Below are 24172 nucleotides of genomic sequence, written 5' to 3' on the forward strand. Positions count from 1 at the left end.
GGCATCAACGCTCAAGCGCGGAAGCTGCAGCGGCACCGGGCGCGGGGGGCCCGGCGGCCGCCGGCGGGGGCTGAACGGCGCGGGCCCCCCCCGGCCCTGCGGCGCAGCCTCAGCGAGACCAGCCTGGGCTGCCCGGTTCGGCGGACCGGGACCGGGACCGGGACCGGGACAGCAGAGCGGGTCCCCCGGCACTGCTCCACCCTGCCCGGGAGCCCGGCGGCGGCGCGGAGCGGCGGCAGCAGCATGCGGTACTCCCTCTACCAGTCCCCGCACCTCCTGCTCCTGCAGGGCTACAGCCAGCAGCATGTAAGCACCGCGCTCACCCCTGCACCCCCCGGCACCCCCTCGCTTTCCTCCCACCCCCTCAAAGCCCGGGGAAAGGGGGGCCGCTGGCATGGCCGGAGCTGCTGGGGTAAGGGGGGTGGGTGGCGCGGAAGAGCATCTTTTAGAAAACGGAGTGGTGCCAGCTTGATACTTGCGGCCATGTCCCCAAGCTTGTCCCCAAGCCTGTCCCCAAGACGGGGGGCGTGGACCCTGGACCCACCACCCCCGGACAATGCCCCAGAGAAATCCCCGCAGCAGCATCCCTGCCCTGGCACCAGGGAGGTTCGATTTTGCAGGCGATGGCTGAGCTGCCCCGTCCCCTGTCTGGCTGCTTCATTAGTGGCAAAGATAATGAAAGGCAGCAAGGAGACAGCGTGTGTGGGAGCTCCTGCTCCCCAGTGCTGGAGGCACTTGGAGAAATGGAAAGGACTGGGACGGCTTTTGTACTTAATGGCTACTTTATCCCCATTGAGGATCTGGCTGTTCCAGGCTTTCTGGCAGGGTGACATCGGCACTGCAGCCCTCATCCCCCTGCGGCCACCCCGTTAACCCAGTTGGGGAAACTGAGGCACGGGGTGGTTACATGAGACGCCTCAGGGCATGCGGGCAGGCTGGGGGAGCGGCAGGGCAGGGAACGGCTTCTCTGCCCGGGGTCAAACCGTCCGCCCCCGGGCAGGGGGATGCAGGCAGCGCTGCAGTCTGGGGGGAAAAGTGGTAAGGAAAAGCTGCTGTGGGAAGGGGCAGAGGTGTGAGAGGTGGAGGGAGAGACTGATCTGCCCAAAGCAGCCCCATTGACTGCATGGCCAAGTTACTGCGCCTGTTAATTAACATACCCAAAGCGGGGATTGCTGCTGTCCTGCTCGGCAGTGAGGAAAACGGAGAAACATGTTTCTGCTGTGGGAAGGTGCAGCAGGCGAGGGGACAGCTGGGGACAATGGGAGGCTGCAGCACCCACTGCATGGCAGGGAGGAGGGCTCCTTCCCCTTCATCCCCTATTCATGCCGTGTCTCCCCCCTTGGCAGGACAGCTTGGTTTACCTGCTGAACCGCGAGCAGCACACGGTGGGCCAGCGAACGCAGGCGAGCAAACCCAGCATCAGCTTGTCGGCCCCCGACATCTTGCCCCTGCACTGCACCATCAGGAAGCTCCGACCTTCCCGACATCGCTTGGAGGAGAAACTGGTGCTGGAGCCCATTGCCGGTGCCAGCATCTCTGTCAACTTCGCCGAGGTGACCCGGACAGTCGTGCTGCAGCACGGGGACCTCCTCTCCCTCGGTCTCTACTACCTGCTCCTCTACAAGGACCCCATGAAGGCGCAGCCGCTGCCGGCGCAGACCCTGCTGAGGCTGCGTGCCCTGCACCCTGCTGCCCCCGAGGGTCCCCCCGTCTGCGGGTCGTGTGGAAGCCTGATGAAGGAGAGGGACTCTACCACCAAAAAGCGGGACCCCTCGCCCGCCGGTGGCCCCAGGGCTCTCCGCAGAAAGCTGCAGCTGGAGTTCGAGCCGGCGGCTGAGGACGTGCTCCTGCGGCGGATCATGACCCTGATCGAGCCGGGGGGGGACGACCACAAGCTGACACCTGCCTTCTTGCTCTGCCTCTGCATCCAGCACTCGGCCACCAGCTTCGAGCCGGGTGACTTTGGGCAGCTGCTGCTCAAAGTGGCCAAAATGATCCAGAGGACAGTGTGGGTCAGTTGGCTGTGGGACGGGGGTGTTGGTGGGGTGAGGGTGTTAATGGACCCCCGCTGGGGGCTTGTCCCAATCTGGCCCCCAGTTCTGGTCGGGGTGATGCTCGTGCCGCCCTGTCCCGCTGGTTTTCATTTTGCTTTTCCCTTCTCTCCCTGCCCAGGAGCGGACGCGGGAGCTGGCTGAGAAGCAGTCCCAGCAGTAAGTGTGACCTGCTGCCCTTCCTTGTTTTGCCCCAAAACAGAGAGATTTCAACCCAGTTCTTCTCTGTGAGTGAGGGGAGTCCATGGCTGGCTAAAACCACCCTCCCAGCCTGATAGTACCAGTATACACTGAATTTTCCTGCTCAATCCCATACATTCAGCTCTCTGGTCCTTTCACTACGGTGCCTGCAAGAGCCTTGCTCGGGAATGTGTGGGGCTGGAAAAGTGGGTGAGCTCAGGAGGGAATAAGACCTGCAGCAGCTCTGGGGTCTTCTCTGATCTAAGACCTGGCCAAGACTTTGTACCTGTTGCCTCAGCATCCCTGAGGGACGGGGCAGGGATGGCCCCGGTGCAGGGTCTCACCCTGTTCATGCTGAAGACCCTGATGGAGCAAGGGTGGGGCTGGCATTGCAGGTGTGCATCCAGGGATGGTGGCATATGGTGTCCTGGGGTGGGGAGAACCACTTGGGGCCATCACACATGCAGGTGGCTGGCTCCTGGTGAGGTGTGAGGCTGGCTTCCCAGTCATTTCCAAAACCCAGGCTCCAAAGCAGCATCTGGAGAAATTGTTGGTGCTTGCTGTGAGCTCTCCTTGGGGCCAAGCTCTGAGGATGCTTCCCAGGCCTTTCCTGTAGCAGGGGAAAGCAGTTCAGCAGCTGAGAAACTTCCCAGATGCTTTTTATTTATTTTGCTTTATTTTTGAACAGCCCAGGGCAGGCGGGCTGGGTTTAATCGTCTAGAGCTGGCAGGAGCAGCACATACTTCTTGGGGAGAACTGTTCTTCAGCCATGACTACTGCAGTTCAGCTACGTTAGGGGCAGTCTCCCCCAAAAGTGGCACCCCACAAAGGCCAGGTGGCCCTTGGCCAGCCCAGTCTCGACAGGGTCCCCTTTGCCATCCTACAGAGCAGGAACCACCAGATTTTTGCTTGTAAAGGGTCTTCCTAAGCAGAGTGCTGGGCTTGGGGGCGAGGGGATGCAAAAACTCTCTGGCATTGCCCCAGGCTGGCTGTTTTCTCCCCAAAAACTTGAATGGGGATGCCAAGGAGCAGCAGCCATAATGCCTGCTGTGTGTCCCCAGCCAGGACCCTGCCACCTTGTCCCGCTTCACCATCGCAGACCTTCTCCCAGACCTGCAGCACATCCTCTTCTGGATGGCCAATGCCATCGAGGTCCTGTACTTCATCCAGCAGAAATCGCCCACCTACATCCAGAGCATGGAGGAGCAGCTGGATGTCAAAGGTAAGGCTGGACTCAGCGCCCTGCTTGCTTCTCCAGCCAAAGTGACTTTTCTCTGCTAATCCCTTGTTGCAAGTGGTGGTCAGTTCCTCTGAGATTCTCCTTTAACCTCCTGTAATCCTCATCGGCAGGGTGTCTGTGGCACAGGCTGGCACTGTTAATCTGTGCGGGAGGAGCAGCCTTGTGTTGTGCCATGGTGCTGCAGTGCTTTGGGGACGGGTTGTGTCATGCTGGCAGCCAACCACCCCCTTTCCACCACGGCAGGGTGGCTTTGTGTCCCCGGGGATGCTGCGGGGGCACCTGGGTTTGCAGGCAGCCTTGCAGAATGGCTTCCCAGCATTAATACCAGGAAAAAAAGAAACAAAAAAGGGATTAAATCAGCTTCACAAATCTCTGATCTATGCAGCAAGTTAAAATGTCCATAGGCCAGGCTGTTGGAAGGAGGGTGCAGCCCTGAGCTGCTGGCAGCTGTGCTGCAGCGTTGTGAGCTGTGGGGGACAGCAGGTGGGCACCTGGGGACAAGAAGAGCATCTGTCCCCATTAAGGAATGCTATGGTGGTGATGCCAGCCTGGGAGCACTAATAACCCCCACTCCGGAGATTTGGGGAGCGGGGAATTCAGCCCGCCTTGCTGCTGTGGGTTTGCTCCCCCATCCTCCTCTCCGCCCCGCAGGCTCCAAGGAATCTCTGTTCTCCTCGACCATCACCGCCAGCGAGGAGGCGATGACGGTGCTGGAGGAGGTGATCATGTACACCTTCCAGCAGTGTGTCTACTACATCTCCAAGGTATGTACTCCACAGGGAGGTGGCAACAACCCACAGGGCCAGCACGAGCACCCCCAGCAGCTCTTGGGCTGCACAGAAGGCATATTTTCTTTTAAGCTTTTACTTTTTGGCAGTTGCATCAGGCTGAGGTGTTTTCCTTTGGGCTGAAGTGCCCCATGTTTTGGTCGCAGCCCAGGAAAAGTATTGAATTACTGCGGCGTGTTTCCCTGCTTGCAGTGCAGTGGCTCAGGGGAGGCGTTTGGGGAGAGCTGCTTGGCTCTGTCCAGAGCAGCATAATGGTGCAATTCAGGGCATGATGGAAAGGGGCCCCTGGACCGTCGCTGTTGGACATTGAGAGCCGAGCAGCATTGGGAGCAGGGAACAGAGCAGGCTGTGTGAGGCAGGAGAAAAAGCTGCCTGTGTGCTGGCATCGGCACACGGGAACATAGGAGTTGCTCCTGCACCGTTCCACCAGAACAGCACCCGGCTCCCCAGCACCCTCACCTCCCCCTGAGCCTCAGCAATTAAGGCAATAGGGAAAGGTCCCAGAGGGTGCTGGACACTGGAACAGGCTCCCCAGGGAGGTGTCACAGCTCCAAGCCTGACAGTGTTCAAGAAGCGATTGAACAGTGCACTCAGACACATGGTGTGAATTTTGGGGATGTCCTACGCAGGGACAGGAGTTGGACTTGATGGTCCTTGTGGGTCCCTTCCAACTCAGGACATCATGTGTTTCTATGAAAGGTCATCCCCATCGGTCCTGGTTTTTCTTTCATCCCCATGCCCAGCTGGTCAACCACTGCCCTGGTTCAGAGCAGTTTTCAGATCCCTTTAGCTGAGCCGTCCCATGCTGCCACCTCCAAGTGCTTAAAGCGACAAACGTATATATATATATATATATATATATATATTTATTAATACTTGCACAACACTGGTGCACATTGAGGTGGGGAGGTTAGCAGGATCAGCCCCTTGCCAGAGCAGCACCAGTGGGGTTTGTTTGGCTTGTGGAGGTGACGGGGTCAGAAGGGTTTGGCTCATGCAAAAAGAACAAAACCAATAAAGAAACAAAACCAAGCCTGCCGTGAAGCTGCCGCTCTCTCCCTGCAGTGTCTGTACGTGTCACTCCCGGCGCTGCTGGAGTGCAACCCCTTCCAGAGCGAGTGCCGGGACAGCTGGCGGGCGTCCCCGCTGCCCGAGGAGCTCCGCAGGGTCGTGCTTATCTACCAGGCAGTGCTGGACCTGCTCCGCCAGTATGAAGTGCACCCCGAGATCACCTCCCAGATGTTCGCCTACCTCTTCTTCTTCTCTAACACGCTGCTCTTCAACCAGCTCCTGGACAAAGGTCAGTTGCCCTCAAACACCTACCTGTAGGGAACGAGCCCTTTGGGAGAGCCATCCCAGTGCCACCGTGGGATACAGGAAAGAGCGGGCTGAAGATGGGCAGGTCCCAGCACCATTTTTGGGGGTACAAGCACAGACCCAGCTACTGTCCCCATTCTCAGGAGAGGTTTAACCCCATACATACCCCATCCTCACCCCCACCAGAGCGCTGTCCTTTTGAGCCTGAGCAGAGGATGCTGAGAGCATTTAGAGGGGCAGCTCATTAATAAACTCCTGCAGCTTTGTAAATGAGGTGCTCATTAGCCCTCGTTAACACAGCAGCCCCTGTAAGTGCCAGGTGAGATCTGGCCACCACCAGGAGTTACAGCTCTAGGATGCTGGGGACAGTAACCTCCATTTATTTTGCTGCTTTGGGGCAGGGGCTGGGCTCTAGCTGGAGGGGTTGCTTCCCCACACGTGCACTGATGGATATGTTGCCATCTGGGCTCCCCAGTTTAAGAAGGACAAGGAATTAGTGGAGGGAGTCCAGTGGTGGGCTATAAAGATGTTGAGGGGTCTGGAGCATCTTTCTCAGGATGAAAGGCTGAGAGAGCTGGGACTGTCCAGCCTGAAGCTGAGAGGGGATCTTATCAATATTTAGAAATATCTCAAGGGTGGGTGTCGAGAGGATGGGACCAGACTCTTCAGTGGTGCCCAACAACAGGGGCATAGGAGGTCCCATCTGGACATGAGGAGAAACTTCTCTACTTTGAGGTGCCAGAGCTCTGGAACAGGCTGCCCAGAGAGGTTGTGGCGTCTCCTTCCCTGAGCACATTCAAAACCCACCTGGACACGTTCCTGTGAAACCTACTGTAGGTGACCCTGCTTTAGCAGGTGGGTTGGACTGGATGATCTCCAGAAGTCCCTTCCAACCCCAACCGTTCTGTGATTCCGTGCCTCCGCAGGCTCCTCCCTCAGCTGCTTCCACTGGTCGCAGGGGGTGAAGCTCCGGGCCAGCGTGCGGCTGCTCCTGGACTGGCTGCGCGGCGCCGGCTTCGAGCAGCTCGCTCAGCAGTTCTTCGCCAAACTGGCCAGCGTGGCCAACCTGCTGGCCATGCCCGGCTCCCAGCTGGTCCAGGTGAGGGGTGCGTGGCCAGGGGCTCGTGGCATCGGGATGGGCACGGGAAAGGAGAGACCCTGCTCAGTGCTGGGTGTCCCTGCAAGGATACGTCCCTTTTTTTCATTTTTACCAAATATTGATTATAAAATGTCAGCACGTATTTGAAAAGTGTATGTTGACTGACAGAGCCACCAAATATCTGACCATTCCCTGATTTTACAGGGTTGAACATGGTTAAAAACAGACATCCCAAGCTGATTTTCAAGTACAAACTCAGCTATTTTAATAATTCCTCCTAGATTATCCTCAGATTGCCTTTCTCACTCTTCTGTAAGTTTCCTGTGTAGCAGTGCCAGCTTAGTACTGAGAGATTCAGAACAGACCGTGAAGATCTTGTGCCTATACTGCAATATGGCTTTTTTGCCTTTATTGCAGTATCTACAGAAAGAAACGCCCCATACTAGGGGATCAACCCCCAAAACAAGGTGTTTTCTCCTGCTGTCACCAGCTGCCCCTTCCCGGGGTGGCAGGTCCGTGGGTGGGCAGTACTGAGGAGGGGATGCTCGGGCTCGCTGCATCTTGTTCAGCTTTTCCATTGTGAGCCGCTGCTCCCCGCAGAAAGCGGCTCCTCGGCTCTGCCGCTCACCCTGTGCTCTGTCTCCTTGCCCAGATGACCTGGCCGGCCCTGCGAGCCGAGTTCCCGGCGCTGAGCCCCGCGCAGCTCCACCGGGTGCTGAGCCAGTGCCAGGCGGTGATGGACGTGGGCTGTATCACAGCGTGGCAGCCTGGCGAGGAGGAGAACCCGGCTGCCTTCCAACCCGGTGAGCCCCTTGGCTTTGTGCTGCTGCGATCACCTGTGGGTCCCCTCCAAGGTTTTTATGTACAAACTGAACGGACAATTCCATTCCCCTCCCAGGGGCTCCTGTAGTAACTGCAGCGATCAGGAATAATCATGGCAATTTGGGTGTTGCAAAGGATGCTCAGAAAGGCTGGGGGATTTCTCTGCATTCCCAAGGGAGGGTTGCTGCTGTCCCAGAGCTCAACGTGTCCCTGATTCCCCTGGGAGAGTGGCCGAAAGCCAGGAGCCAGGAGTGGGGTGCAGCCAGGACCAGCACTAGCCTCCCTCGCTCTGCCTTTCAGATGAGGTGCTGGAGTCCTTTGACAACCACCCACCCATCATCCTGCCCAGCGGGGGCTTCAAAGTGGACCTGGAGGTGGAGACGTTGGATGACAACATCTACCGGCACCTCCTCTACATCCGCCACTTCCTCTGGAGCCTGCAGAGCAAGAGCCCCCACACCGGCGTGGGGCCAGGCTCAGCACCCCCAAAGGTACCCCACGGGCAGAGTGTGTGCCTCTCCTGGGTGGGCAGGAGGGTCTCAGGTCCCCTCCAAGCCCGGTGCCAAGGGCTCGCTGCCCTCGCCTGCAGCTGTGGGAAGGAAGGATGAAGGGGGGGTGTCTGCAGGCAGAGCTCCCCTTCTTCCTGCGTGTTCTCCCGGCCTCCCTGCCCTGCCTGTCCCCATGTAGCCAGGCAGGCTTGAGCAAAAGCACTAATTAGCTAATGCCTATAAAATGCAGGGAGGGCAAGACGTGCTGTGGGTGCTGAGCTAAACTGCCATTCATCTCCAGCTCCTGGGGGAGAATGTCCCACCAGCAGGTCTCCCTCGCCTCTCCCCATCCTTGCAGCACCCACAGGCTCCACTGCCTCCTCCCGTCACCCTGGGGCCACATCACCCGTCTCTGGGGCTACGGAGGAGCTGTGCTCCCCCAGTGTTCCCCTCCAAAGAGATCCCCCAGCAGTGACATGACCGGGAGTGTCCTCCTGGGTGGCTGTGAGTATCCCCAGCACAGTCCTGGCCACAAAACTGGGGTGTGGGATTTGTGCTGGGAAGCCAGGACCAGCCCTGACGGTGTCTGAATTGCCAAGGTTTCGGCTGGAGCCACCAGCAAAGCAGACAGGGTGGTGGGGTGTAGGTAGGGTGTAAAAAGCACCCGTAGGGGAGGTCACACAGGGTATTTTTCTCCTTCTATAGAAAGAGGTATGTGCAACGCCTGAAGTCCTGGAGGTGAGCGAGAGTCTACCTGCTGCCCTGGGGATCATCCCGCAGGAGGACCACGGCTCCCTGGGAGGCTGCGCCGAGCCGGAGGCAGAATGGGCCCCCCCGCTTCGCCTGGCCACCAACGGCTGCCCCTGCGAGCACCCCACCGGCGAGCCGCAGCTCCAGGAGAAGCTCCAGCAGCTGCAGCTGGGCAGGGATCTGGCCCCCAAGGCCGGCACAGCACCCACAGACCCCTCCTGCCTGCTGACGCCACCCACCACCCCCCTGAACTTCGACTGCGGGAGCCCAGAGTCCCCACAGGGCACCGGGAAGGGGCTGCAGGAGCCCCGGAGGAACGGGATGAATGGCACCAAAGGCAGCACACCCGAAGGTACCAAAAGCGGATGCTGCCCCGCTTTGGGGGGTGCAGGATTTGGGCAGGAGGGTGTTTGCTGCGGGGACCTGTCAGTGCTTAGACAGGACAGGTGAGAGCAAATGAAGCATCTCATCCAGCTCCTGCCCGGGCAGAAAACAGCCTGAGGTCAGCTTCGATGGGATTTGGGGGGGCAGTTTTCTGTGGGAGGGTGTAAGGCTGGGTTTGGGCGATGCCAGAGTGGCAAAGCCAGTCTCTCTGTTGCCAGGATGCTCACCGACCCCCTACGACTACCCCACGCCAGAGTCTTCCAGCCGCAGCTCTGCCACCGATGACTTCTGCTACGTCTTCGTGGTGGAGCTGGAGAGAGGACCAATCGGGCTGGGGATGGGGCTGATCGACGGCTTGGTGAGTTTGCACTGTTGGTGGGACAGGGCTGATGCCCCTCCAAGGAGCTGGAGTGGGACATGTGAAACATATTTTATACCCCAAGAAAAGCCAACAAAGAATCAGATAGCCTTGTACGGGAGCTAGGCTGCTTTTATTGGGGAAAGTAAGGCACAGAGTAGTCTCTAGGGAGGAGCAGATCTCTGCTCCTGCATTGCTGTGCTGCACATAGAATCAGAGAATAGTTTGGATTGGAAAGGATCTTTAAAGCTCCCCCAGTGCCACCCCTGCCACAAGCAGGGACATCTCCACCAGCTCAGGTTGCTCAGAGCCCCGTCCAGCCTGGCCTGGGATGTCTCCAGGGATGGTTCATCTACCACCTCTTTGGGCAAAAGAGACATGCAAAATCCAGCACAGCTGTCCTGCAGCTGGAGAAAGCAAAGGGGATGAACACTCTTCTGGAAGGAAAATGACTGAGCTGAGGTCTTTCCTCCACCCTTCAGCGGGTGGCAAGGGATGCAGAGGGGAACAGGGAGACTTGTGGGGTGCCAGAACAGCCCCACCAGCGACAGCACTCACTGCTCTCCCTGCTCTTGCATAAGGTGACGTGTCCATCTGGTTTAGTGCCATGGATCATCTTACTAAGTTGCCTTTCACAGCAGCGCATGAGTCAGTAGGAAACAGGGCATCACTGAGCCCTGGGGACAGCTGTGAGTAAAGGGCTCCCATCCCAGGACGGCTGCAGGTTGATGATGCTTTACTCTTAATTAAATTGAACTAGGAAAGATTGCCCGCCCTCTCCTTTCTGTGTATAAATTGATATAAAATGGAATGCTCATGTTTCCTTCCTTATACCATCAGTGACACGGTCCCCAGTGCCTCCAGGGTCCCACCTGGAACTGAGGGGGAGAGTCACTCTTCCTGGGGAGCTCAGTCCTTTGGGACCACAAACCTTTTGTGTCCCCTCTGTCCTGGCTGGTCACTCACCGCCTTTTCCTGCCGACAGCACACTCCTCTCTGCTCCCCGGGGATCTACATCCGCACCCTGATCGAGGACGGCCCCGCGGCCACTGACGGCAGGCTCTCCATCGGGGACCGCATCCTGGCTGTCAACGGCACCAGCCTCATCGGGGCTGACTACCAAAGGTAGTACCGGGACACCTGGAAAAGGGGGAGGCAGCTGGGTGGAGGGGTTTGGAAGAGGGAGCAGAAGCTGGAGAAAAAATTTGGCAGAGTCCAGGTGCCCATGGGGCAGTTCAGGGCTCATTTGCCCTCGTCCTGGCAGCGCTTGCTTGAAGGCCAAGCTGCCCATAAAGCTACACACAGAAGAGAAATGGGCCCTGCCTGTAACACCAAGCAGGCACAGAGTGCAGGTGTTCTGCAAATGGGGGGTGTTTTGCAAATGTCTGTGAGCTGGCAGGCTCCCGGGGGGCTGCCAGGGAGCCAGGACTCACCTCTCCCCCTGTTGCCGTTCCCTGCAGCGCGGTGGATCTCATCCGCTCCGGAGGAAAGAAGCTGCGGTTTCTGGTTGCCAAGTCGGACATGGAAATAGGCAAAAAAATCACTTCCAGCTCCTCTTCCTCATAGTCCTTGTGGTATGAGGGTCCTTCTGCAGCAGCTTGAAGGTGCAGCTCTGGTTAAAGCTGACCTCAGGGAGCCTGGAGTGCAAGACATAGGCACCAGGACTGCACAACTGCCCTCGATTTGCTTTTTGGCGCCTTGCCCCGGTGCTGCAGAGGATGAAAGGACACAAAGGGTGGTGCACGCTTCTCCCACTGCACTGGCTGAGAGCATCACTCCTGATCAGTCGCCTGGCCTCATCTTATACAGTGTCATCCTTCTCAGGAGCTTTGCTGTTCCTTGGTCCCCTCTGGCAGGGGGCAGACAGGGGGTGCTCCCCACATGGGGGCTGTGGGCAGGCTCCTCCGTTCCTCTGAGCCATGCGTGGTCTCCCATGCCAGCACAGAAAAGGCTTGAAACACCTTTTGGATTTAAAGATCAGCATGTGGGACAGGCCCGAGCTTTGCTGTGGCAGCAGCCACCTGAGGTGCTGGCACATCAGCCTGGAGAAGGGTGCTCAGCTCTGGGAGTGGTAAAAGCAGCACAAGTACCCAGGAGCAGAATGTAAAGCAGGAGAGCTCACTAGGAGTTAAGTTCCCTGTTATCATGTCCAAAATCAAGTGCTTTTCTGCTGCTGGGTTACAATCACGCTTTCCCCAGACCTGCTTGGGGATGTGAAGCAGCTGCAGCAAAGGGCTGACACCACCAGCAGTTCCCCGAGTCCTGGGGGGAGCCCCTTGAAGAAAAGGACTGTCTCACCCTTGTTCATGCAGATTTATTGCCTGGCTCTGGCACCATGATCCTGGCAGAAGGTCCTTGGGGCTGACCCAGCAGCACGGGGCATTCACAAGTGGAGAATTTCCCCAGCCAGGAGCTGTTGCCATCTCTAAGGGGCTATGGCCGGGCTAGTGCTTCTGCCCCTGGTCCCTGCGAGCTGGGAATGGTGGGTTTGTGCCACCTGGGACCTGAACAAGCTGACACTGATTCAGACAGACAAGATCTTGGCATGGTGTCCTGGTCCTCTCCCTCCCGCTTTGCCAGGCCGTTGTGTGGCCGCCCTGTGTTCTGCCCAGCTCAAAGCATCTCAGAAGTTTGTGCTGCTGACGTGCTGACGGGTGATGACGAGCAGCAGAAGGCTCCCTGTGGAAGGTCAGTCCTGAATGTCCCAGAAACAGCTCTGCTATCTGCTGCCAATAGCAATGGTGTCACCAGAGCTGAGGTGGCAGCTCCACCGTGCGGCTGGCCTGACCCTGCACACCTGGCCTCCCGCCTGCCACGTCCTCGCTGTGCTTTTAGCAACGTTAATGGGATAAACCCGACCTGATTTCCACATATAGACAGATACTGAGACCTAGTTCAGCTGAACCCTATGAAGACAGCCTGCTGCAAAGCCCTACATCACACCCTGCGCTTAAACCAGCACGGACCGGGCTCGAGCAGCAGATCAGATGTTCACATGGCACCTCCCAACAACAGTGCTCCGAGGATTGTGATGCTAAAAAAAGGGATGCTTAACAAGGTTGGCCTTAATTAAACCTCAGCTACTTCATCGCTGTAGTTTTGGTTTCTGTGCTTAGTCTTGCACTTTGCAGAAGGAGAGAGATGCTGAAATAACCCATGCAGGGAAAACACTCCACTGGTGGATTTCAATGCAGCCTGGCCTGCCTTTTCCAGGGTAAGACAGACCTTCACCGAGACACTTGTGCCTTTTGCTTCTCTGCTCTGCCATGCTCAAGCCAAGCGGCCCAGGGTGCCGTCTCAGCAGGACTGGGAGCGACGCAGCCCTCCTACCACTGACTCGGCTGTACCAGGCAGGTGAGCAAAGGCTCAGGGCCTCACAGGGCTGCTGGTGATTCACTCGACGTTGAATCAAGTGGGTGTGTTGGTCTGATCATCCCCCATGGGGCTCAGCAGGTTTGCAGGGCTGGAAATGGGCTGTCTGGAGCCCCTGGGCAGGCTGCATGCACTCCCTACTCCCCCCTGCCCGGGAGCCAGGGCTCAGGGGCGGCTTGGTTTGCACTAGACAGAACCAGGGTAACCAACACAACCCTCTGCAGGCTCCCCTGAAGCTGGGAAACAGCCCCAGAGCTGTATGTTGCTCATGGTGCAGTCAGGTATTGCAACAGACTGTAAATAAACCCAGCTATTTACCAGTGTGCATGAGGGCTTGCTTCTCCTGGGAGGAGCAGCAGGAGGGATTTGCTTCCCCCATTTGTTAATACTGTACAGCTCGAGTATGTATAAACTTCTCACGCCGATACGGAACACAGCATGGCACCTGTTTGACACTGGGCTGATGTATGTTAAGAAATGCTCTTGGTGTCAACACTAAACTGGATCAATAAATCTCTCTAAGCTCCCGTCTGGTAGCTGTCTCTTGGATTTCGACATGTTCACTCTGATGGTAAGACAGAAGACCAGGGAGGGCTCGCAGGAGACTTAATGGAGTCGCTTCTGCTTTCTGCACCTCACAGGGGCTGATCTGCTGCAAGCAGGGATGCAATAAAAGAAGGACATGCATAGCCAGGGTGTAGTGAGGGCAAAGGGCATCGAGAAACACATCACAGGAGGGAAGGGAAGAAGAACTGTATCTCCAAAGGGGCATGGTGTGCTGGGTATTAATGCACACACTCACCCTCCTGCCACATTCATAGAAATCCACTGGGATTTTCAATCCATACTGGCCAGGGAGAGGAGGCAGAAAAGCAAGAGGCGCTATGAGACAGAAATACAAAGAGCCTCAGACCAAAAGAGCAGCCTCAGCTCTACTTATTCCTCTTTTCTGTTTCAGTCACAACTATTTGTTCCTCATTTCGAGTTCAGAGCAGGGCCTCAGCCTTCAGCGTCAGCAGTGTCCAGAGAGGCTGGAGCCCCTCAGAAACCCTGTGTTCTCAGTCCGTCACAAAGCCAGGAGCTGGCTCTAGGAGACGGGTGACGATCCTCAGGGCAAAAGGGAGGGACTCATTCACCTCCCTCTGAAACCGCGTACTGGCCACATCTACAGGTGGTGTGAACACTAACTGAGCCACGCTTGGCATTTTCAGTAAGTTCGTGAGTTCAGTTGCTCCAGTAAGGATGTCCTCAAGGTCCTCCTTGCAGTAAGCAGAGGTGATAGCAGGGCTCTGCACAAATGTCCTCATCTTGGACAGCAACACAGATGCTCTGCAGGAGAGAAGAACATGGACATCAGCTGGCAGAACCCTGAGAACCAGCAAGGCTCCCACTTCAGCCTGTGCACTTTCTGTGTTGTTGGTGGACACCAGAGGCCACCCACCCCCTCCTGCTGATGCACAGAGCGTCAGTCAGCAGGTGAAACCCACTTCCCCCAAATGTGCTCCTCCACAGCTTGCTTCCTCCAGCCTGTTTCAGGTTCCGTCAGTTGCCATGCTTGATTATTTAACACCAGCAAACATCTGTGTTCGGACCCATGAGATCTGCACAGTTCAGCCCTTTGCCCTTCCCTGCCACCCCCTCCTCACCTGGGGATCAGGTCCTGGCTGTGAGCTGCCAGCTTGGCCAGGGTGGCCATAAGGACACTGATGGCGCGGGGTGCGTAGCTGGGCATGCTGGCCAGCAGTTGGATCTGGGTGATTTCGAACAGCGTGGCCTCTAGAGTCTCAAAGAATCGGTTGATCTGCTCCACAGTGCGGCGCTTGTCACAGGACACAGACATGTACTCTCCAATAGCCCAGACCTGAAGCGAAGGCAGATGAGCTCAGGGTAAAAAGAAGGGAAGGGGATGGAATATTTTTTAGGGAATGACAAATCAGATTAGCTAATGCAAGGACAGAGGAGAGGAGGAAAGGGAAGGTGACAAACGGGTTGCACTGCAGTTGGAGCAACGTGTGCAGAAGCAGCCAGGCCCTGCTTACCATGTGGGTGAATATGGGCTCCTTGTTCTGGATGTTGCTGACTGTTCCTGTGAACTCCAGAATCTCCTTGGACACTTCCAGGATGAGTGCAGGGCACAGCTTGCAGAGCATCACCAGCTGAGAGCTCAGCACCCTGGAAGAGAGAGATGGGCAGAGCTCAGAGCAGATGCAAGGTGGTCATGACCAAACCAAGAAGGTGCTGGCAGCACCCAGCCGCTGGCACAATGGCCGTACACTTGCGATGCTTCTAGAAGGGCTGAAGGTGCAGCTCCCATTTTGCACCCTCCAAAAATGCTCACCTGTACACCTCACCTCTAAATGCTGGGATCTCATAGAGCTGGTCACTCCTCTGCAGCAGTAGCACCACCAGCTGGTTTATCAGCTGTTCATCTGCAAACTGAGAAACAAGCCCTTGCTTCAGCAACATCAGGGACTTCCAGCAGCCAAAACTCAAACTAACCAGCCAGGTGAGACGGCTGGCGCAGAAAAAGGCTGACCGAGCAGGCAGCAGTGCACAGAGCAGGTATCAGGTGCTCATTCTGCTCTCACCCACAGCTGGCTGAGAGCAGTGTGCAGCCTGACACTCCACCATGGAGCTTTTCTGCTTCTCCCAATTTAGCAGCCAGCTCAGTGCTGCTTCATGCCAGTATTAGGCCACCTCACCCTGCCCTCACGCACCCCCCTGTTGAAGATGCAGTGTCTTAAAACTTTTGCTTCTATGACTGTTCTTCATGTAACAGGAGACTCCTGTGGCATGACTGGGAGCCAAACTCCCCCAGAAGAGCCTACCTCTGCCACCACCCCGAAAAAGAGCTCCAGTAGGACAGGGACAGTATCTGCACACTGCACGACCCTCGGGCTGCTGGCCAGGGATCCCAGCAGCTGCCGAAGCTCAATCAACCTGTGGGCAACAGAAAAGTCACTGTGGAAGGCTTGTTCCCTGGCTGCCCTTCCCTATCCCCCAAAAGTCCTTTGAGTGTTTGGCAGAGCTACCACAGGGGAGATCAAAACCACCACACCCCAGCTGAGAGTGGCTGTGCCGTTCCCAGTAACCCCAGTGCTGCCTCCCAGTGCTGGATGGCTGAACCAAACCCTTAGGGCAGTCTCCTCCAGCAGCCTCCTACCTTTCCGGGGCATCCTCGGGAACAGAGTTGGTGCGGAGAAGATACTGGAACACGCTCTTGTAGAGAGGATGGTGAAAAGCTTCCAGGCAAGTGGCCGGCATCACAGCTGGGTCACAGGCAGCCCTCTCGGAGGTAGGAAGAGCAGCTGACCTAACAAGAGACACACACAGAATGTCCTGTGTGATGGGCACGGGCCAAGGTATAGCTGGAATTCTGAACAATGAAATAACTCCCTTTCCACTGAAACAGGGACAGCAGGTTGATCTAATCCAGTCCCTCTGGAAGCCAGAGAACCAGGATGACTGTAATTATGGGCTCAAACCCCCTGGGCTCAGGTAATAGTTGCAGAATTGCTTCTGTATCATTCCAGGGAAAGGGGAAAATGGAGCTCTGTACCCCTCGGTGACTGAAACCCACCAATATCTTGCCTCTAAGGTGACTCCCTTTTCTGAGAACTCCAGAAAGAGCTGCTAATGCCAGGGAAGACAAGGAAGAGCAGAGGTACAGCAGGAAGAGCCAGTCCCTGTCCTACTCCATCTTTCTGGAGACTCACAGTTCCTAATGGCCTCAGGAAGGAACCTCTGCATGCCTCCAGGAGAACAAAGCCAGAAAAGAGGGGTAAGGGCAGGGAGGGAAGACCAGGTAGCCCACACTGTGCTGAGGTGGCAGATACTCCAGCATGTGGCAACAGTTCGGAGCTGGATATGCAGAAGGGAAGGACAACAGCTCCCTGAGGCCCAAAGAGAGTCTGGTACTAAAGTACAAGAGCTGGTCACCTTCTCTTCCCATGCACAGCACATCACTAAGAAAATCAGGCTGACATCTGTGCAGCTTTGTGCTAACCTGACTGTAGCAGACACCTCTTGCTTTGTGACAGCAGCAGCCAGAGGGCAGCTGAGACTCAGAGAAGCATGTATTAGGCTATGGTCAATGTCAAGACCCTGATTAGCAAGCGAGAGGAAAAGTAGGGAGTGTTACCTCAGCTGGATGTCCAGAGCTGCAGTTAAACAGGGCAGGTCGAGCAGCAAATGGAAGATCTCAATGGCTGTGCCTGCATCCAGCAGAAATGGGAGAAGGTCCACAAACTCAGAGATCAGGGGTGGGCTGTTCCACGCCAGAAACTGCAAGGAACAAGCACAAAGTGCTGCACTATCCCTGCAACTCCACCATGCACCCAGACAACTCCCACACTGTGACCAAAAGGGACAAGGAAGGGAAAGTCACTTCTGAAAAACAAAGCCAGACAAGTCTGAGGGTTAGTTCAAAACCGGGGATGCTGCTGGAAGCTCAACACAGGCAGCTGGCAGCTCATTCAGTGGCTGGAAAGCTGCAACTTGTTAAAAGTTTTCCAGAAACAAAGCGCTGTGTTCACTGCGCTTCCCAAACCACTGGCAGTAACACTAACACCTGCTTTTCTAACAGTACTTCTTGCCTATGCTCTCCCTAGCACTGCCATGGAGGGACACAGAGGGCTCTAGGGTGCACGGGAAGGCAAACACAAGGTTCTGGGGCTCAGAAAGGAATGTACAGCAGGCTCTGTCCTCTGCTGCTCCAGCAAGCTGTACCTTGAAGAGATTTGGGAAGCTCTGCCTGAATATGCCGGAGGCCTCAGTGAAGAGCCGCCTGTTTTCTTTGCAGAACTGGACAAATTCGAAAGCCAGGGATGGGTTGTGGAAGAGCCGAGCTGGGATATCAGTGAATAAGTGTTTGTAGATTGCTTCAGAGTCCACAGTTGCTGTTTTGCCTGGAAGAACACAGCACACAGCTGAGCACAGCGCACCCCGCAGCCCTGCTAACACAAGCTCCAGGAGTTAAGCTAAATTTGGGTTATGTTTTTCTAAAGAGCACAGGACAGTCCAGCTCTTGGGTCTCCTGGAGTGGGATCACCCATCCCAGAGTACAGCCAAGGCTGAATTACCAACTCCGGCAGTGAGCAGACTGCCAGGACAAAAGGATGAGCCGAGTGCATGCAAGACAGGATCATGGAGAAGGAGGTGAGAGCTGATGACTTACTGTGGTTCAGGAAGAACTGCGCAATGGGCAGCAATGCCCTGGCATAAGTGGCATCCCCACAGATTCTGCTGTGTAGGATTTTAAGGAAGGAGACTGCGCGGCACACGTAGGAGCAGTCCTGTTTGCAGATGATGTCCATGATCGTCACCGCCTCTATGAGACACTGCAGGAGAGCAGAGAGACAGATCAGAGTTGGGGAAGCCGCAACTCCCAGAGTTTCAGCTCCACCTCTGTGTACTTACAGCTTTCTGCAGATCTCCATCATCCTTCTTCAGGGGTCCTGCCACAGAAGGGAGTCCAAGTTAAACTCTGAGTCCAAACAGGAACATTAGGCTGTCAGCTTGAGCACTAACCCAGATTTCAGGACAGGTGGGAACACACTGATCCTGATTTCAGGCTAATGAGAACCAAGTTCCACAGTCCCCCCCCGAAAATCAAGGGTAGGAGCTAGAACATGGCCATTGCCTCCAAATCCCTCACAATACCCCAGCTTAGGGCTGGCCAATGATTTGCACCAGTAGCTGCAACTGGTCCCATGTCTAGAGCCTGACTGCACTCTAGAGACTGAGATCCCAGTCCAAAGCCGCAGTGAACCAGAAACATGTTCAAAACCACCATCAAGAGTGCTCTAAGGAGGGTTTGTGGCAACACTTACGCCTGTTGCTCTGCTCAATAAGCCGCTGGCAGTACTCGAAGGCTTTCTCCCGCAGATAGTCCTTTGAGGGAAGCAGGCGATTAGATGTGGAGGTAGTAGAGACCGTGGACGTAACAGACTTGTCCGTTCCCGAATCATCTCCTGCAGAATGAAGGTTACCACGTATCAGCTCATGTCATGGGCAGTGTAACCCAGGTGCACTGCGAAGAAAAGGAGGCTGGGGGAAGAAGGGAATGTTACAAGAACACTAAGGAGTTGCAGTTTCCTACCTACCACCAGGCCTTTTTTCTCAGGGACCCACTGAATGAATAATTCGTCATGGAAAGGTCAGTAAGAATCAGTCAGGAGGTTGTGTGAAATTTCTTCCCAAAGTTCCACTGTTCCTAGTCCAAGAGCTCTGAGCTCTGGCCCATATTCCTGCCACCTAATCATCTCAGAGCACACACTCCTCTTGGGTGTGAAGTCCTTCAGTTTGTACCTGAATTAGAGGTCTTCAACCCTTTGCCCCCATAGCAGAGCAGCCAGTTTCGCAGCATGGAGAAGGCTTGAACATTGAGCCACTGGTCCTCTGTGTGGTACTGACCCACAGAGAGCGCTGTGAAGAAGTCTGTGGCAATGGCACCATCCACCTCTGTGACAGGGCCAGGCTGGGAGAAAAGATGCAGCAGGTCAGATCCCCAGGGAGAGGCTAAGCGAGAAGGCAAGAAAAACTCCACTCAGCCTGTGAAGACAAGCAGCCCTCATTTATACGTACTATGGCGCCTGCAGGGAGGCAGTTATCCAGAGCGAGAAAAGACAACTGTGTTGGATTCTTTTGCCCAGCTCAAATACCCCAAATATTTCCCTTCCTTCTCACACAAGCCTCATTTGAAATCAGCTTTTACTTTGAGGTCCATGGTCACCAAAAGACTCTCCCCTCGAAACTACTTCATGGATCAAAGTTCTGGCTCTAGAGCAGAACTTCTACATCTTGGAGCTATAAATCCCCCTACTTTGATCTCCTACATGTCTTGGCCACTAACCCCAACCACTAAAAAGTGCCAAAGAACAGCAGCCCTTTTAGGTCACAATTTCCCAAAAGAAGCTGATTTTGTGAACCCAAAAGGTAACTGATAAACAAATGCCCCTGTAAGATCACATGGCAACTCAGCACTCACCTGTTTGGTCCTGGGATAGGAGAAGAAGCCTCCAGAGGGTTGAGCGACTCCTTGCTGAATACTCGCGTACCTCAGCCAGTCGGCCATCTTTCTACTGACGACATTGGTCTGTTCTGTACAAGGGAAGTCACAGGCTCATTGCTAGACCAGGCAGAGAAACAATCTCTGAGGTGATGGTTTCAAACTAAAGGAGGGGAGATTTCAGGATAGTCATGAGGAAGAAATTACTTACACTGAGGGTGGTGAGAGCCTGGCCCAGGTTGGCCAGAGAGGTGGTGGCTGAACCATCCCTGGAGACATCCCAGGCCAGGCTGGACGGGGCTCTGAGCAACCTGAGCTGGTGAAGATGTCCCTGCCCATGGCAGGGGTGGCACTGGGGGAGCTGGGAAGGTCCCTTCAACGCAAACTATTCTATGATTCTCTGCAACACAGCCCTGCTGCCCCTCAGCTGCTGTGCTTTTCCTCCAGCCTAGATCACTGTCTCTCTGATCCAGCAGTCAGCAAATTGTTTCCCCAAGGTGGATGCTCTGTACTCCTCTTCATACCACTTCAAAGTCCAGGATCGCTCACACTTACTTCAGAGCTCCCCGTCCTTTTCTCATTCTTAGCCACTGGGTCAGTCTCATTATTGTTTTGCCCCTTTCCTCAGTCAGGGAGTATGTGTTAGGACCAAAGACTTCTGGTACCAGCTCAGTCCAGAGGTCCTTGTTCCTTTGTCTCCATCCACAGCTGCTGTTACGAGGAAGGTGCAAAAACACTGTCGTATATATTCAAGCAGTGAGTGGCTTCAGCTCGACAGACATAAATCCCTCACAGAGAACAGGCAGAAGGCAAGGCAGGTAATCCTGCCTGCGCAGCCAGCCTGTACACCCTGGCCCCACGTCCTCCCCAGAGCTTCTGCAGGCTGCACGACAAACCTTGCAGGAAACTCACAGAAACAGACTCTTGCTCACAACACAGCTTCTTCCCATTTTAAGCCTGGAATGCTCTCGTTTTACTCACTGCTGCCCAAACAGTTCTGCCTCTCTTATAAAGAGATTTCACACTCCTCCTGCAATAGGAAACATGTTACCATGATACAAATCCACACAGAATGGAGACTCTGGCCTCCAAAAGGGGCCAAAGCAGCTGAAGGCCCAGTCCCATTTTTGAGTGGTGGAATGCTCTCTCGTCCAATAAGTTCACGTTCTTTTAACAACAGTTTCCAAGTCCTGCTCTGAGCCAAAGCCTTCAGAGAACCTTCTGATCACTACACAGATCACAGCCAGACGGTAACCTCAGGCCTGTCTATATATTTACCTTCAGTTAGTGATTCTGGTGAAAGCCTGATGACATTTGAGAGGACAGGAAGAAGGTACCGAGCACTTTGACCCTCAGGCAGTCTTCTTTCAAGCACTTGCACAATACGCTGCCTCACGGCAGACAGTTCAGCCTTCTTATTTCCCTTAAAAACAAAGCAGAGGTAAAGCTAGGATAATCTACTAATGCTAGGGATCAATATCATACAAACTATTCCATCAGGCATAACACCAACTTAAAACATAAAAAGCCTCACAGCACAGGCTATTTTACCACGTCTCACAGAGATTTTCTGCAATGTGAATTCAGAGATGCCAGGAGGGGAAGAGTAAACATAACTCAAAACATAAAATAAACATTAAAAAGTTGCCAGTTTTCCTACACAGAGTAAAATAATTAAGTTCCTTAAGTGAACATGTAAATGCTGCTTTTTCCTAGATTCTTTCAATTGATTTTCACTTCCCCGGAGCTCAGTAAACAGGGAACAATCAGAAAGCAAATCCATCTTGACAAGGGAAGATTTCTGACTTGACAGGTCACTTACCTGAGCCAAAAGGACAGAGGATACCAGGCTCAAGAGCTTTGCATCTTGAATCTCATCACAGGAGAGGATCAGGTCATTGCAAGGCGACATCTCTCTCAGGATGGCAGCACATAACATCTGAATCTGCTCAGGGCTCTTGGATGAACAGAGCACTTTCTGCAACAGTTCCACAAACTTGCCATCTAGCCTGCAAGAGTCACAGTAAAGCATCACTGCAAGGCAAGGAAAGATTCAGAGATTTATTTGCTGCATATTCTTGATCTTGGGATGATCTCCCTTGACGGTGACCCTGACTAACGTCATCTTATCATCTCCGCTTCTGAATTTTGTTCCTTAGCGCAGCTTGAAAGTGTGTTCAGTGACGCAAACGCTCATTACCCTCAGTGCCAAAGGAGGTAGGCACCTTCCGCTTAGCAATAGGGGGAAAAAGCAAAGAGGCGCTTTACATTTATATCATAGAATGGTTTGAGTTGGAAGGGACCTTGAAGATCATCTCGTTCCACCCCCCTGCCGTGGGCAGGGACATTCTCCACCAGACCAGGTTGTTCCAAGCCCCATCCAACCCGACCTTGAACCCTTACAGGGATGGGGCACCCACAGCTGCGCTGGGCAGCCTGTTTCAGGGCCTCACCACCCTCACGGAGAAGAATTTAATCCTTATACCTCATCTAAATCTCCCCTCCTTCAGTTTAAAGCCATCACCCCTTGTCCTATCGAGCCCAGTGTTTCCAAAACACTGTGGTTTTTTTTTAAAGTACTAAAGCCCTCGCCCCCTCTATTTGTCAAGAAAGCAACACTTTTCTCGTTTCGAACACCAGCAGGACACCGTGGCACTCACCCGCGGGGGTACCTGCTGGCGGCCAGGGTGAGGTGCAGCCTCTGCAGCCCGCTCACCGCCTCGGGGCTCCGCTCCGGGCCCTGCAGGGCGGCGGCGACGCGGGCGGCGAACCTGCGCAGCTCCTCGGCCCGGACCTCCCTGCGGGGACAGCGAGTTAATCCCTGGCTCTCCTCGGAAGCCCCGGGGCTGCACTCACCACCCCCTCAGTGCCCCAGCCCCTCGGTACCTCGCCTGCTTGAGGAAACTCTCGGCCGCCGCCGTGAACATGCCGGACGCTCAACGACTCGCCCCTTTCCGCCCCGGTACGCGGCCAAAGCGGCCCCCCAGGAGCGGGCGGTCCGGCAGGGGCGGCTCCGGGGGAACGCGGCTGCTGCTGCACGAAGGTTCCGGCCGGGGCCGGTTGTGGTGAAGCTGGGCCGGGTCCTGCTCGCGGGGAGGAGGGAAGAAGGGGAAATGGCAAAAATCCTCCCACATGGATTATTTCGAGATGCTGCTATTGCTCTCCACCTCAGGAGTCTGAGGTGAAGCCTGGCATGAAGGAGAACGGCTCTGGGGACTCCGACATCACGGCAAGACTTTGGGTTTTTAAGAGCGTGATGATCAAAAAATGCCATATTAGTCTTTCCTGCAATCTGTTCAAAAAAACGATGCTTCCCCAAAAGGGCAAGAGATGTTAAAAACAGTTACTCAGTCTTCAGAGATTCTAAAAGGTTAAAAAGGCACTAATTAACATCTCCCCATGAGAAATGTCCCCCCCGACTGCTCATAAGCCTGAAGCTCTTGCTGCCGCGCTGAGCATCACCCAACGGGGAGGAAAAGAAGTCATGGGATGAGGCTCGGCGCTTTCCCTTTGGTATTTCTCTGCCCAAAAAAAGGGTTTTGGCTGCCTATCTTTGCTATACTGCGTACAATTTAATAATTTCTTTTTAAACATGTTAGTCAAATACAGCTAATTTACATCAACTGAGGTTTTAAAAGATAGTCCTATTCAATTTTGAGGCTCAGAATGACTTTGTTAGGTGAAAATAAACCCTGAACTTCAGTTGTAGCTCTGCCAGGAGGAAAACCCGAACTGTAAGGCAGCTGGATAAAGAACTATTTTATGACCTCACGTGCTTAAATGAAACAATTATAATTTACAGTAAAATTCACTCAATTTATCTTTCAAAACAACGTTTCACTTCATGACAAAACAAAAGGTAGAGCTGGAGGAATAGTTTAAAATCCCCAAGGGAAGCATGATGCATCTCAAACACACACACGTACAGATGTTCACGAGTGAACATCTGCACGAATAACTGACAAGGGATCAAAACCAGGGTATCTGTGAACTCTGAAACAGTGCAAGGTGTCCAGACATTTACCTCCCTCCTGTAGTATTTAATGAAAATAATAAAAGGAGAAAAGGAAAAACCCTAAACCACTCTGTTCGCTCACATTGTGAGCAGGGTAGATTGTGCAACAACCCCCCCATGACAGGATAAAAATGGATAAAAAGTATTAACGATTAATTAATTAATTGTATAATTAAACAAATAATTATTAATAATAACTATTATTAATAATAATTATTAATAATTACACATAGTTAGTAATAATAATTATTAATAATACTATTAATAATAATAATTTTATCCTGCTGGAATGGTAAAAA

At 54.4% G+C, this 24172-nt stretch overlaps 2 protein-coding genes across 4 annotated transcripts in view; one reads left to right on the forward strand and one right to left on the reverse strand.

Moving 5' to 3' along the window:
- The window catches only part of RADIL (Rap associating with DIL domain), a 21795-nt gene extending 8419 nt beyond the window's left edge, over window positions 1-13376 (forward strand). For both annotated transcript variants that reach the window (XM_065031421.1, XM_065031423.1), the window contains 13 exons: window positions 2-306; window positions 1347-2012; window positions 2173-2210; window positions 3293-3453; window positions 4123-4235; window positions 5325-5559; window positions 6503-6675; window positions 7328-7478; window positions 7798-7988; window positions 8691-9087; window positions 9338-9477; window positions 10463-10602; window positions 10938-13376. In XM_065031421.1, coding sequence (XP_064887493.1) covers window positions 2-306; window positions 1347-2012; window positions 2173-2210; window positions 3293-3453; window positions 4123-4235; window positions 5325-5559; window positions 6503-6675; window positions 7328-7478; window positions 7798-7988; window positions 8691-9087; window positions 9338-9477; window positions 10463-10602; window positions 10938-11043 — 2816 coding nt within the window. In that variant the 3' untranslated portion in view covers window positions 11044-13376. The remainder of the gene's footprint in view (window position 1; window positions 307-1346; window positions 2013-2172; window positions 2211-3292; window positions 3454-4122; window positions 4236-5324; window positions 5560-6502; window positions 6676-7327; window positions 7479-7797; window positions 7989-8690; window positions 9088-9337; window positions 9478-10462; window positions 10603-10937) is intronic.
- A 380-nt stretch (window positions 13377-13756) lies between these two features.
- Window positions 13757-23867, reverse strand: AP5Z1 (adaptor related protein complex 5 subunit zeta 1). 2 transcript variants are annotated; one of them, XM_021290397.2, is made up of 17 exons: window positions 22745-23864; window positions 22519-22656; window positions 21681-21867; window positions 21137-21281; window positions 19838-19950; window positions 19159-19327; window positions 18681-18821; window positions 18268-18305; window positions 18026-18188; window positions 17578-17756; window positions 16991-17133; window positions 16013-16162; window positions 15678-15789; window positions 15188-15285; window positions 14889-15021; window positions 14496-14710; window positions 13757-14178 (listed from the first exon to the last, which is right to left on the reverse strand). In XM_021290397.2, exons 1-17 carry the CDS (start codon window positions 22783-22785, stop codon window positions 13908-13910), a joined length of 2436 nt encoding a protein of 811 aa, XP_021146072.2. In that variant the 5' UTR covers window positions 22786-23864; the 3' UTR covers window positions 13757-13907. The 2 variants fall into 2 exon arrangements, with proteins under 2 accessions (XP_021146072.2, XP_021146074.2); XM_021290399.2 differs by lacking the exon at window positions 22519-22656 and having other exon boundaries at window positions 22745-23867.
- Between the last annotated feature and the right edge of the window lie 305 nt (window positions 23868-24172).

Source organism: Columba livia, chromosome 15 (assembly GCF_036013475.1).
Source record: "Columba livia isolate bColLiv1 breed racing homer chromosome 15, bColLiv1.pat.W.v2, whole genome shotgun sequence".
NCBI classification, from domain to species: Eukaryota; Metazoa; Chordata; class Aves; order Columbiformes; family Columbidae; genus Columba; species Columba livia.

Coding starts and splice junctions, on each gene's coding strand:
- AP5Z1 (XM_021290397.2), bottom strand. CDS start 22,785: ATGTTCACGGCGGCGGCCGAGAGTTTCCTCAAGCAGGCGAG. Junction 18,306..18,680: donor TATTGAGCAGAGCAACAGGC/GTAAGTGTTGCC, acceptor CTTCTGTGGCAG/GACCCCTGAAGAAGGATGAT. Junction 16,163..16,990: donor GCTCTGGACATCCAGCTGAG/GTAACACTCCCT, acceptor GTCTCTTGTTAG/GTCAGCTGCTCTTCCTACCT.